The sequence below is a fragment of the Pyrus communis genome, chromosome 10, assembly GCF_963583255.1.
Source record: "Pyrus communis chromosome 10, drPyrComm1.1, whole genome shotgun sequence".
Taxonomy (NCBI): Eukaryota; Viridiplantae; Streptophyta; class Magnoliopsida; order Rosales; family Rosaceae; genus Pyrus; species Pyrus communis.
This window is the reverse complement of record NC_084812.1, coordinates 9,558,751-9,574,112: the sequence shown is the minus strand read 5'-3', so window position 1 is coordinate 9,574,112 and position 15,362 is coordinate 9,558,751. Positions and strand designations below refer to the sequence as shown.

The 15,362-nt window shown below is 35.6% G+C and overlaps 1 protein-coding gene across 1 annotated transcript; it reads right to left on the bottom strand.

Moving 5' to 3' along the window:
• Positions 1-1,901, bottom strand: LOC137748676 (uncharacterized). The gene is made up of 5 exons (XM_068488845.1): positions 1,766-1,901; positions 1,625-1,677; positions 630-809; positions 438-518; positions 1-337 (listed from the first exon to the last, which is right to left on the bottom strand). Exons 1-5 carry the CDS (start codon positions 1,820-1,822, stop codon positions 169-171), a joined length of 540 nt encoding a protein of 179 aa, XP_068344946.1. The 5' UTR covers positions 1,823-1,901; the 3' UTR covers positions 1-168.
• Positions 1,902-15,362: the final 13,461 nt, after the last annotated feature.

Here is a 15,362-nt window from a genome sequence, read left to right as displayed (position 1 = left end):
TGAAAGAAAAATATGCTAAATATGATGAAGAACAATGTGTAATACAACACAACTGCAGAATCTAAAAGTTCGACGGTTAAATCCCGTGGGAATTGATCCCTCCCCATTTGCTCATAATTCGTAGGCATGTCCTCGTCGGGGGGCCAAAAATGCTGACATTTTAGTTTGTCACTTTTTACTTAACAAGCCCGAAGAAGAGAGGAGGCGTAATGCTTGGTTGGAGTTGTTCAACACTGCAGATGATCTAGGTACCTGCATTCTCCTTTTCTCCAAGAACGCTAAGGAATTCTGCAAGCATTGAGGGGCAGGTGTCTCCTTCAATATAATAGTATCCACCCTGCAATTCGGATTTCGCTTATAAGAATGATCGCATTTCATTCATAATGGCGTGGCATTAAACGTAATCTTTCGCTGTCATTATAGAAGAGGTCACTCACCCTGAGCTTTTTAGCTTTTTCTTCTTCTTAGTGGACTTTGAGTCAGTCTTCTCATCCTCAGAGTCCGAGAGGAACTTTTGCCTGCACATGGAATGTGGTCATTTGGTTACAATCTCGTAACTAAAGATCAGCATCTACATACAAAGAGAAGAGAGAAAGCGAGGCAGAGAGAGAGAGAGAGAGGGGTCATACTTCTCACGAGCTGCAAGCAGCTCAACGATGTTGCTTGGAAGCATCCCTCCATTACCCAAAGATTCTTGGTTTGCTTCAGGTTCAGAGGCATCTTGAACACTTACAGACGGCTTTGGAGTTTTCTTGGGTGTTTTCTTTTGGGCCCATTGTCTACGACGTTCTTTTGCTTCACGAACCACCCTATATAAAGTACTATCATTTTCTGTTAAAATTTATTTCTTAGGCAAGTAATGCAAAATGTGGATACCGTAATCTACACCAAGTTTTTATCTACAAATGTTTCACAAACGGGTGCTTCGACCCAAAAAACAGAGAAAAAGAAAGAAAATCGATGACCAGTAACACTTATTGACTAAACTTTTTATTACTCATATCACAGGTATAAAACTTGTCTACATAACATATGTGTTAGAACATTTTCAGGCTTGCACCAACCTTCAAACAACTCCTCAATTACTCCATGAGGTTACTGCGGTTGGTCGCAGTTGATCACATATAAATACATTCATCATTCGATATTGCAGAAAGCAGTTTTTTCAGTACATTGCCAGGTAAGATACCAGACAACACAAAGCGTCAAACTTCTTCCAGCCTTAGAAACATATAAACATGGGAAAAAAAACTATCAGATAGGAATTCAACCACAGAACTTCGATGTGATCCCGCGAATTCATTTATCTATTCCATTTAATAACACGATTTCAAGCCTATCACTTTATCAAGAAGCATAAGAAAAAGAAACATAATTTCGTATGTGCTCTGACTAGTGAGAATTGAGAGAACACTACAAAGAATCCCAAACAGAATTCCGAATTTCCAAAATTTTTCGGGCTTTTCGTCTTTTAAAATCAAGCCACGCAGCACAAGTTTATCATTTTCATAAGAACACAGTCCAGCTCAATCCAATGAATTTAATTTCCAACATTTATAAAGCAACAAACCGAAACCTTAAAAAATCAAAACATTGTTTAGCAAATAGAGCAAGGTGAACCCACCTGGATTTGTTCTCTTTCTGGAGCTTGTTAAGTTCTTGGTCTTGTTGTACTCCCTGTAACCATTAACAACGTACGAACAAAGTTCAGAACTTTATGGCCGGAAATAAAACATGAACTTTCAATTTTCCCCAAAGAAATTACCTGCTCGGCCGTGAGCTCCTCCGGCGCGTCCGAGTCGTAATCTTCTCCGTTCGACATCGGATTCCAACCCCTTTTTGTGTCGGGAGAATTTCAGGAGCGTCTAGGGTTTATGGTTTAAGGCCTTAACCTACTCGAAGAAGACGATGCTGGTTGTGCAACTTTCGCGTCATGGAAGAGTAGGTAATCGAATTCGAGTTAGTATTGGGCTGGGCCTTGGGCTTGACTCTTATGGGCTAAACAACACGGGCCCAAAATTATTGTGATAATAAAAGGGGTGGGTCCTTTTTTGATTGGAGCAATATATTTCATCACCACAAACAACCAATTACAAGGGTGCCAGATGAGTATATATGTTCTAGTAACCAATTTCTTAATATGAAGGTAATTAGCACAAAACAAAAATAATTTATGAACCTCTATACGGCGACCATAGAAACCACACCACTAAAACAAGGAGTGGGTCTTAAATGCTGTTTAAATGCAATTTTAGAAGTCAGTAAATGTGAGATCAACACAATTGTCAAATTCTCTAAATTCTATAGGTTTTTACCAACTAGCTACCCATCTAGTTGTATTTTCACTTGAAATGTTGAAAGAGGTCTCAAGTTAAATTCTCCTCTTTGAATCGAATTTTATTTCCTCTTAGGGATTACGATAGGTTTACTATCTTTACGAGCCTTGTATAGTTTTATGTTACGTAAATTATATGATCCTTTTTTGTATTTTGTGTCACCGAGTTTTGTTCTACAATGGGAAAGAGGAATCTTAGAATAAATGTTGAAAATAATTTGGAATGTATTTAGAAAAATATTTTTCATTTAAAAAAAAAAAATCTTATGTACTTAAATGGTAATTTCATACCCTATATAATTATTGAATAATTAATTTTTATGTTGAGTATTCTAATTATATGTGGGCTGCTAACTTAAAAACTCACCCCATCATAGAAGTGGATTAGCTTGAACTTGTATCAAGCTGGACTCGTTAAAGAAATAAAAAAACTAAGTCAAAGCTCGATAAAATTCAAATAAACAACTTAAACATTATGATATTCGGCTTTGCTTAGCTCAGTCTATTTTTTTGGCCATATCAATTGAACACCGAAAAAGAGTGGAGTGTCTTTAATTAAATGTGGAGTGCTAATAAAAACTCATCATTATATAAGTGGATTAGCTTCAACTTGTGTCAAGCTGGACTCGTTAAAGAAATAAATCAAGCTAAATCAAAGCACGATAAAATTCAAATAAACAAAACTTTAACACTACGATATTCGGTTTTTGATAAGCTTATATTTATATATATTTTATATCAAATTCACTTTTCTTTTCTTAGTTAGTTCTTATATTTTTGAGTTATTTACTTTGTTTTTGTGTTTTGTAGGATTTGTCAAGTAAAGAAAAGAAAAATAGCACAAGTGAGATTTTAAATAATAAATTTGTCAAAACTGCCTGTGCAAGTTAGCTGACTTTGGAAGCAAGTTGTGGACAGCTCAGAATAAATTAGAGAATGAGCCATATATGCTTGGAAAGCTACAGATGTCTATTTTATGGAGCATTTCACGGATTACTAATGTCATTTTTCTAGAAGAAGTTATGATCATTTTAACACTGAAAGGTTTCCAAGAGGCTGAGCAGTTTGTAACTGACAAGAAAGCATTGAAAGCAATAAATCCAATAAATCTAGCAGCCAAAACTGATGCAATTAAGAACAAACCAGCTGACACCTATTCAAATATCAGAGGAAATGGAATTAAAGATGAGAATTAAGAGGGAGTAACTGGCATAAAGGCTACCCAAGGAGTTACAATTGTTTTACCATTTCCTCTCATTTATTGTCATCACTAAATGACTATTAGTGGGTGAGTTAAGGAGAATAAAATGATGCAGCAAGAATTGGTTTAAAAGTAGCGTTGGGGAAGGAAGTAAAAGGGAAGCCTCAGTCGATTTCTTTCGATTCTATTTTCTCAAACTGAGGTCTATCTTCTGTTTTAACTTAAGGATTGTGTAATTAAATTTTTAGTAGTTAGGCGCTGTTTGAAGCCCCGAATATGATTGCAAGTTTGTTATGACATTTCGTTTGAATTACTTTTATGAACGGATGAAAATTGATTCACTACTTGTCTCATTGATGAATTCTTTATGTGTTTTCTATGGATGCATACTTAGTAAGCATATCTTGGATTCTAATGCTATGAATATGTGTGTGCCTGCCCTTGTCGAATGAGGACCTACATGTGTTCTAGAGTAGTACTTGTTAATTGCGATTAACATGTGAACCAATTTCTAGGATAAGTAAGACAACGCCAGTACTTACGATGCTTTGTGATGATTCAAACTCTTTTTGTTCTTAATGATTTCTACTTGTTAAATCTATGAACACGCCATTCTAGATTGCATGTTAGGGACTAAGTTAAGTTGAAAACGCCATTCTCTTAACATACTACATAAGAAAGAGTAATAGGTTGAGTTCTAACATTGAGCCAACTTGATTGCATCTTCATCCGGAAATAGAAGGAATTTGAATGAAACATAACATGTTTGCATGATTATTTGGTAATGGATAGCAATTCCCTTAACTCGTTTTTCTTAATCTGCGAACTACTTAAAATATGTTTTTGTCATGTTTTTGTTCGATTTAATTTAAATAGCAAATTAACTTCAAAAATCTCAAAAATTTGTGTGAGTGTAGCTCTGTGTGTCTAGTATCTACATATAAAATTTCATAGACTTTAGATAAGTGTAAGTTAATCTAATAATTACTTTTCGGTGGCTGGTCAGTAGGGACAACAGTCCAGTTTTTGTGACATTTTAAGTAGTTAGATAAAATAATCTTTTGCGGGAAAGACCCTTATTTTCATATGTTACAATTGACCAATCTTATTGTTAATAAGGAAAATTAATAGGCCATTTGTGTGCTACTTTGTGGTGTGCTTTTAATCCTATCAGTTTTGCTCAGCTCGTCTATTATTTTTGGCCATATCAATTGAAACACCGAAAAAGAGTGGAGTATACGTATTTAATTATATGTGGGGTGCTAATAAAAAATCCCATCCCATTATATAAGTAGATTAACTCGAACTTGTATCAAGTTGGAGTCGTTAAAGAAATAAACCAAGCTAAGTCAAAGCTCGATAAAATTCAAATAAACAAAACTTAAAACACTATGATATTCGGCTTTGCTCAGCTCGTCTCCATACTTTCTGGCCATATCAACTGAAACACCGAAAAAAGAAACATTATCCCACATGTTTTGTAGTGTTTAACACGCAATATGATTAAAATTGGTTGAATCAGATTATAATTTCCACTTTGTATTTCCTAAACAGTATGCGCCCACAATTGTCAACCAAGTTAAATCTGATCATGCAAATTGCATAAGCCCGTCTGTTTTACACGTACGGCGATGTCGATACTCGTCATGCAAATTACACCATTCCCATCCATACCTGATATAAATATTATCTTACCTCGGTGAAACAGTTCTTAATTTTGTATTAGCGATGATTAATTAACGTGTAGTTTTCTGGCATGCACTAGTGCTTTGGCACCGACTTCACTCCAACGATCAAAGAGTACAGCTTTGTCTATTAAGCAGATTATCTGTCTTTGAACCATATTTTTATTTGTAATTTGACAACTGATTGAAAACGACGTTAAGTCCCAGCCAAGAGAGGTACACACAAAGTTGTAGTACGTAAACAAGGGTACTAACGTTTTGAAGAAGTCGTTGAACCAGCTCCAACGGCTGTTTGGTAATATTTACTTTGGTAATATCTACTTCTTTATTATTGCTAATGGATTTGGCACCCGAGACCCCCATATATATATATGCTGTTGACTAGCTGGTATTTTGATTAGGGAGTGGGTATACAGATGTCGCTGTAATTGTTTACATTAAGTTTTATTTATTTATTTATTTGGATAGTACTTACATTCCTTACTTGAAGGAATGAGCTTATTCCCTCCATGCAAATAATGTATACCCATGCTACAAATTTTATAATCGGAACCGTTCAATTTTTTTATCTTCATTTGAAGTTTAGCTCTACAAAATATCATTTGAATCGGAGATCATTTAGTCATTGAAATGTATAGGGTGAATCAACGGTGTAGGTACCAAGTAACACATTCATAATGAACCATTCATTTATTTGGTACGTTTGGATGTGTCAATGATTTTTCGATTCGAATGATATTTGGTGCGAGTGATCTTCAAATGATGATGTTGGAAGACTATAAATAAATTCGAAAGGACATGTGTACCTTTTATGCGGAAGCTTGAATCTCAACACGCTCCTATAAACACAAACAACTGCTCTGACCCTCTGTGCACGTCTAGAACCTCGCAGGTCGTCGGGTTGGTTACGGTATGTCGAGTTACCCCTTGGTTTTCACCTCCCAAGACCTAGAGCTTAAAGTGATAGCTCTAAAGACCTAACTAGAATATTTGAACTGTGGAAAAGCTTGTGTTTCTTGTGTTGTCTCTCTTCCCCAAAGCCTCCTTATATAGTGGTTGGGAAGAGTATACAAAGACTGAAAAGCCCATGAAAATCCTAAGTATATTCTAATATGAATATCTCTTGATTTTCATCTAATTATCATATAGATAATTAGGAGGTTAATATCCTCATGTGGGTGGAATATCCTTCGATATTTATTTATCCCATAAGATAAATCCTACACATCCCACTCACACACATAGGGTGTGGCATGCATAGTCTCAATCAACACACTTAGTTCACATCCATTCTAGTCTATCTCTTCATACAGGAAATGGAACACGCGAACTTGCTAGAACGAACGTACATAACCAAGAGCACTGCCATTAAGCTATCACTAAACTAACAATAGTGCATCACTCGGAAGTTCATCGCTTTATGCCTTAGACTGTTCATCACACACCAGACTTGACATTCTTTATCCCTCATTATGAAATTAAAAAAAAAAATGTCATGTCTCACAAGTATCATGTATCCATGTTTTATGTTTGATAACAAATATCAAAAGACGCCGCGCAACTAATGAATCACATGACATGGTGTTTTCTTTGAACTGTCTTCCTTAAACTCTCATGTAAGTCTAATTTGATTTAACTGCTTGCCCAGACATGCCTCTTGGGACAGTAGCTAACTTGATCGTCTTAGATAAATGTGCTAAAGTAGCGATCATTAAACCTCATCTTTCTATCTCAGACTTTAGTTCAAAGGGCATAAGGGTGGAATCATATAGATTCCTTGTGGTTCACACAATGATTGAAGTAGGGATCAATTCATCATTCCCACTATCAATTGGTTATAGCACATACAATATGATTTGTAAGTTATGGTGTATCCTCATTTCAATGAGTGTGTCACATGTCCATTGGCACCCACCTAGATACTTATATCTGGCTTTACAAGCTTCAGCATGAAACAAATCTCATGTTCGACTTTTGTTAAGTCTCATCTTAGACATTTCTAAGGCGATGTTTACCTTGTGCATATTGGTACGTTCAACATACACGTGTCCGGTCTCGCAGTCCAATGCGTTGAGGACATAAATGTTTGATCCTACTCGCTATCTCAACGCCAAGGCGAATCGTTCGTGTGAAAAACCAGTTCTAGCTTGGTGACACTCGTAAAGATGTGTAAATAATCATTTCAAAAATAAATAAATATGAAATGAAAAACTTCAATGCCTTTTTATTCAATAATAATGTCAAATACAAAGAAAAACACATTAAACCTTACATAAACCGATATTCTTTACATGAGTCAAAAACGAGCTTTTAATTATGGGTTTAGCCATGGGATGAGTGAGCATATTATTGGTCGAGATATGTATCAAAACTACTTCACCCTTGGTAACCTTGTTCCTAAAGAAATAATATTGTGTATCTATGTGCTTAGATTTGCCATGATACTTAGGATTTTTAGTGTATGCTAAAGCCGAAGTACTATCACAGTAAACAAGTACAACTTCTTGAGCATAAGCCGTAACTCCCATATGTCGTGGAAACCTCCTAAGCCAAACAACTTCTTGAACAATTGATCTAAGGGCAACATATTCTGACTTCATTGTGGACAGAGCAATCCAAGTTTGCTTCTTGCAACACCAAGAAACAATTCCACTTCCAAGGAGAAAAGCATAACTTGAGGTGGACTTGTGTTCATCTCTGTTGCTTGCCTAGTTTGCATCACTATATCCTCTCAACTTTAGATCCCCTCCTTGGTAACATAGGGCTAAATCTTTTGTTCCTTGGAAGTATCTCATAATCCTCTTGACGACTTGCCAGTGAGCTTGTCTAGGATTACTTTGATAGTGATTTACCACTGCAGAGGCATAGGGGACGTTTGCCATTTGTTTTTTTCTCTTTCTTAGTCTTTATACACTATTTTAAGGACAATATCGTGCCTCCTTCCATAGGAGTGTCTATGAGTTTGGAGTTCTCCATCTTAAATCGTTCAAGTACCTTCTTAATGTAAGTCTCTTGAGCCAAACTTAGAAGTTTCCTTGAACGATCTTTTGTGATCTTAACTCCAATCACATAATGTGCTTCACCCATATATTTCATCTCAAAATGGGATGACAACCACGTTTTCGTGGTTTCTGCGGAGGTTTTGTCATTTCCCACTATTAGAATGTCGTCAACATACAGAGAAAGTATGAGAATACTTTTTCCAGATTTCTTAAGATACATACAGTGGTCTTCTTCAATCATCTCAAAACCAAATTAAGTGATTGAATTATGGAATCTAATGTTCGACTGTCTAAACGCTTGCTTAAGGCCATATATGGAACGTTTTAGGTGGCGAAGTTTGCGCTCTTGTCCCTTGGCCTCGAAGCCTAGAGGTTGATCCATGTATATCTCCTTGTCTAGTTCTCCATTGAGAAATGTTGTCTTAACATCCATATGGTAAAGTTCCAAATCTAGTTGAGCAACAATAGCTAAAATGAGGCGAATAGAGGCAAACTTCACCATAGGGGAGAATATTTCTTCATAGTTTACACCCAATTGCTGAGTATCCTTTCGCCACAAGGTGTGCCTTATATTTGTCAATTGAACCATCCGCCTTGCGTTTGATTTTTAAAACCCACTTGTTTCCAATGGTTTTATGCCCAGGCTGAAGGTTAACTAACTCCCAAATAGTATTTTTGTCCAGGGAGCTCATCTCTTCCTCCATTACAATTATCCACTTTTCTTCGGCCGTTGAAGACAATGCTTCTTTGTAAGAAGAAGGTTCGTCTTTCTCTGAAGGTATGCAAATGCAGGCCTCTCCATCAACCTCAAAATGACGTTTGGGAAAGTGGCCTCTCTTGCTTCTTCGAACTGTGTGACCTTGAATTTCAAAGGGTACGCTCCCATCATTAGGCGTATTCTCTTGAGTGTTTATGGATACATTACTCCCACTGGGTTGTGCACTCTCACTCGGATTAAGTCATCCTACATTATATTCAACGACCATCAGATTGGAAATTAATTCCCCTCATTCGCTTAAAGATGTTACGAGTTCTTCATCTTTTTCCAATTCATGGAGATCAATGTTTTTGACAGTATTGCCAAGTTTTGGGAAGTCATTCTCTATGAATTCCACATCATGAGAATCAATCTCAGTTCTCTCTCCATCTGGATGTTCACCATACATCATATAACCTTTCGAGTTTTCACAATATCTTATAAAGATATGTTTACTTGCTTTAGGACCCAACTTTCCAAACTTATGTGATTGCTTGTGAACAAATCCAACACAACCCCAAGGACGCAAATTACCCAGATTGGGTTTTGCATCATTCCAAAGTTCGTATGGGGTTAAGAGAACCGTCTTTAAAGGCACACAGTTAAGTATATACGTTGTAGTCAATAATGCATCACCCCAGAAAAATATGGGGAGATTTGCCTGCGCCATCATAAACCTGACCATGTCTAATAAAGTTCTGTTTCTTCTTTTAGCAACACCATTTTGTTGTGGTGTGTAAAGAACAGAAAGTTGTCTGCGTATCCCCTTACTTTCACAAAAAACCTTGAATTGGTCAGACAAGTACTCGCGTCCACAATCAGTGTGAAGAGCTTTTATAATATTCCCTTTTTGATTCTCAACCTTAGCTACAAAGCATTTGAAACAATCTAAAGCTTCATAGAGATGAGCGATTGAGTACACATAACCATATCGTGTGCAATCATCAATCAAAGTCAGAAAATAAGGGGCGCCATGACGGGCCTTCACACTCATTGGTCCACAAATGTCAGAATGAATTAACTTTAACGGTTGAGTAGCTCAAACAGCCTTTCCAAAAGGTTTTCTAACTGTTTTGCCAGCTAAACAAGGTTTACATACACGCATATTGACATTAGTGAGTGACCCCAACAAGCTTTCTTTAACTAACCTTGTCATTCTATCTTGCCTATATGCCCTAGTCTAGCATGCCATGTTTCAGAATTAACATGTTTAATAACATTTACTAAAGAAGTATAAGAACAAGAATCAATCAAATCCAAGCAAACAAAATCATTCTTTATTGAACCATATCCAATTTCAACTTGATCCAAAACAATATCCTTCATATAAAAGTGCAGTAACTGAAAGTAAATTAAATTGCATTCCAGGGGTGTGCAAGACATTATGCAGAAGTAATTGACACCCAATGCTTAGTTGAAGTCAATACGAACCAACTCCCAAAGCTTCTATACCACTTCCTTCACCTACGTACTCCCAGTGTGACTTTGCTGGAAAGCGTTGATAATTTTCAAACCCTCTTTTATCTCGCGTCACATGCTTGGTTGCTCTTGTGTCTACAAATCCAATTGTCGGACGTGTGAGCAACATGTATATGTGAACATACACAAATAATGATAGATTTAGGGTTAGGGATTACCTTTCTATTTGGCTTCGTGCAATTACGAGTGAAGTGTCCTTTCTTTTTACAGTTAAAGCACATTGACTTGGATTCGTCTTTCTTGCCACGTTTACCTCTGTGGGCCTTGATCTTATTAGAATTAGGAGCAAACTTTGCATCATTTTTCTCAGACTTGGTCTTATCCTTTCCCTTGAACTGGTTACCCTTTTTAGACCCACCTTGAGTTAAAAGGGTAGTACTCTAGGTCGCTACTCGGCGCTCACCTTTCGGTTCAACATGACTCGAGATATCATGAAAGTTCTTAATCTGATCATTGTGTGTCATGATCTATTTAAGGGCATCCCACGAGTCTAGAAGGAACCTAATCACAACTTGGACTTACTGTTCATCAATGAGGATACTCCCAGCAGCTTTCAAATCTCGTATCATGCTGGACATTTTCCTAAGATGTTCAAATACATAGTGCTTAGGATTCACCTTGTAAACCTTAAACTTCAACACTATACTTCTCAGCTTAGTAGTTGAGGTTCTACCAAAAGAAAATTTTAGCTGGTCCCACATCTCCTTGGTGGTGGTTAAGTACCCTTCAGACTCACCAATAAGATCATTATGCATGCTGCTTAACATAGTAAAGCACGCACTTTAATCTTTCTTGAACCAAGATTCATAAGACCTTACTTTAGCCATATGCTGAGCTACAGTGGTTCTAACTTTCTTAAGATCAGGCTTATCCATCGAAGCTTCCAAAGGTTCCAAGAGCTCTTGTTCATTGAGAAGATATTGGATCTTCCTATGCCAAATATCATAGCTGGTTCCAACTAGCGTTTCTTCTTTGGTCAAATCAACAACATTTTTGGCAGCCATTTCTTTCTACAAGGGCGAAATAATTTTGACATTATGAATTACACTTCTTACATTTATTTATTTCAAAAACTCATGAGAAAATATTTCACTTTTTCTTCTAGGTTGAAATTGAAAAATCCACTAAGTCGTTCGTAATTACCATTCAATTCTAAGAGTCAAGGTCCTATTTTCTAATTATTTTTGAAATAAATCTAATTTAAACATTCTTATGTTTTAAGCATATCCATTTTTTCATGCAACATCCAATTGAGTGCACAACGATTAGCGTTTTTAGACAATGGGCTCGACATTTGTGCCTCCGTAAATGCGGCCACATCAAATCTAGAAGGGGTGGCAACATGAAGCTTTTAAAAACCGAACCTCTTTGACACCCAAAGTGTCTCCTTAAATATTTTTCCTAGACATCACATCAAATAAGAGGTAACCATTAGTGAACCCCAGTCTAATTTTATTATTTTTTTTATTAATTAGCTAATCTTTTTTTTTATTTTTTTATTTTTTTATTTTTAATATTCTCCTAAAGAATATTCCTTTCTAATTTAAAATGCTCAATTAACATGAGCACATTTGATCGACATTATCTCTTTTTGATTTTCCTAAAATCTTGGCATGTCTTAAGACATTTTTTAAAGGTTAATTAAGAACATTTCCTTAATTTTAGTAAATTAAAAACATCTCTAATACCAAACCTAAATATACACTTACGTAGGTAAGTGAACCACAATGATTCACTGGTTAGCTGTGTCCAAAAAACATGGCTCACGTGCCGCCCAAAGCGGTGGTGCAAAATTATTATTATTGTTATTATTATTTTAAATAATTAATTTAATATTGCGCGAACCCACTCGCCGTGGATGGTGCGTGACACACACTGGCAGCCTTCTGGCGGTTCAATGCCGTTCTTTTGACCTCCGTTGGATTGAACTCCCTGAGATGAATCCAACAGTGTAGCTAACATCCACAAAAACCTAGCGATGTACTTAGGCCGAGAGTGGAAGAGATGAACCATTGTTCATCATTTTCTTCCAAAAAATCTGGAATTTTCAGATTTTTCACTCTTGCGAGGCCTGTTTACAGAGGCCATAACTTAGCGAATATGCATCCGTTTTATGCGCATTTTATGTCATTAGAAAGATCAGATTACCATCTACAATTAAATTCTTTGATGAAATCCAAAAACAACTCTAACCTCATGAAAAAAGGGTCGCAAAAACCTTGAAAAAATTCGTTTTTCATGCTATTATGAAACTAGGGTTTCAATTATCTTTCTAACCACTTGATTTTTCTTTACCAAATTTTAAACATAGTCTCATATGAATGTAAAGAACATAACCCAAGCATTAAAACCAGAAAAAATAAGCATGGCAAAAACGAAAATTTTAAAGACAAACATTCATGGCATATTCATATATATATATCTCATGCTTTCATGTGAGGAGTGTGTGAGTGGCTCTGATACCACTGTTGGAAGACTATAAATAAATTCGAAAGGACGTGTGTATCTTTTATTCAGAAGCTTGAATCTCAACACACTTCTACAAACACGAACAACTGCTCTGATCCTCCGTGCAAGTCTAGAACCTTGCAGGTCGTCGGGTTGGCTATGGTATGTCAAGTTGCCCCTTGGTTTTTGCCTCCCAAGACCTAGAACCGAAAGTGATAGCTCTAAAGACCTAACTAGAATATTTGAACTATGGAAAAGCTTGTGTTTATTGTGTTTTCTCTCTTCCCCAATGCCTCCTTATATAGTGTTTGGGAAGAGTGTACAAATACTGAAAAGCCCATGAAAATCCCAAGTATATTCTAATATGAATATCTCTTGATTTTCATCTAATTATCACATAGATAATTAGGAGGTTAATATCCTCATGTGGGTGGAATAATATTTATTTCTCCCATAGGATAAATCCTACAGATGATGAGTAAATTGAACGGTTCCGATCATTGAGTTTATATGCTCAAGATATTCACAAATGTAAAGATATGTGCATCCCCCTTACAGGGGAGATGCAAGTATTATTCTTATAATTTTTTTTTTAAGAAAAGCTGATATACACCCAGATGTATCAATGTATTTTATGAATAATCTAAATTTTTTATTTTGTTTATAAATTAAACCTTTTGATCAAAATTACAACTATGCAAACTTTCCTCCTTTGATTAGGTCATGATTTCTCATTTCTTTTTATACCATGTTTACCCTCCATATATATCTAATTTATTGTAGAGATAGACTCTATCAAAGTGAGACTCTCCATGGACTCTCTTAGGGGTGGAAAATTTTACCATAAATCGATTTACTGACCGAACCATACCGATCGGCTTATAATGGTATGATATAGTTTTGGCATTTTTTCATAATCGGTTGGCATTTTACGAAACCGACAATTAATGACATGCATGGCTTTGGTAATTGATTTTGTATGCCGGCAGTATGCCATACCTACCAATATATATATATTCTATTTAGATATTTTAGGTATTTTTTACATGCTTGACTGTTGACTCCTTAGTTTTAGGGTTTAAAAAATATATGTATAATATGTATATGATTCATGCCATAATAAATATAGAAAATATTGTTAACAAAATTGATAACATGATGATTACTGATACTATATATACACATACATACATACATACATACATACATCCATACATACATATATATATATATATATATGATTTTGAATGTATATGCGTTGCTTATGTTTAGAATGATGGAGTTTAGCCAAACAACTGCTAATGCACAACATGGATTAACCCAAAATGAACCACACAATGCAACCGAACAAGCACCCCAATCTGAAAATCAAAATGAGCCCTTGGAACTGGAAGATAGAGAGGAAGAAGTGGAAACCATCGATTGTGCCATTTACCAACCAAACCAGCCAATAATTTTGGTTGAACATATTTTTGGCAACCGTAAGAAGACGGTTGGCTAACGATAACTGATTTTCGGTAATTATGTATATGTGGCTGGCAGGTGGCACAAGGAATTTGGCACAGTTTGCCTACCGAACCCAGCCCTAGACTCTCCCACTCTAACATCTCTGTCATCTCATGTTTTTGGCACAATGATTTATAATATTGGCATGGAAATTGTGCAAAAAACATATGGTGTCAGAGAGTTCATGAAGAGTTCTACTTTTGATAAAATTTCCTTATTAACATATATTTCTTTTCATTGTATTAACTATTATTTAGTTTTTGGATAAGTTTAATGCTATGTTTTGTAAAAAGAAATTAACGTTCAAGTAAAAAAATTACGAATTGCAATTAATTAAGTTCTAATTTTCTTTACCATTTAATTTTATATTTATTATTAAGGGAAAAATAGTCATACAAATAAGAAATAAATACAAAGTTAGGATTGAAATCGAATCACATAAATGTTAGGTTAAAATAAAAGTTGCTATTTTGATTAGGCCTAAATTAATTAAGAGACACTATTTTTAACTGAATCGAGTGAGAGTGGTATGCCGATGTGGAATGAGGATCCTCTTCGGATTCTCTTTGTGAGGATCTCGAGCATCATCCAATTACATCCGTTCATCATATATTGTGCGATCAGAAATCATTGTAAATTTTTTATTTAAAATTAAATATAAATAATACTTGACAAAAACTAACTGCATAATGTACGATGAACATATGTGATTGGAGGATTCTGTTGACTTGTATAGTTTCCTATAATTTAGGATTTCCTAGTTTAGGATGGATCCTGTGTAATTTGGGAGAAATCTCTTTGTAATCTCCTGTAATTATTCTTCCCTATTTGATTAGGCTCAAGATTGTATATTATATCTCTTCCTGAGAAGAATAAACGTATCATTCAAAGCATTCTCTTCTGATTCTCGGAATCCTCACAAAGAGAATCCAAAGAGAATCCTCATTTG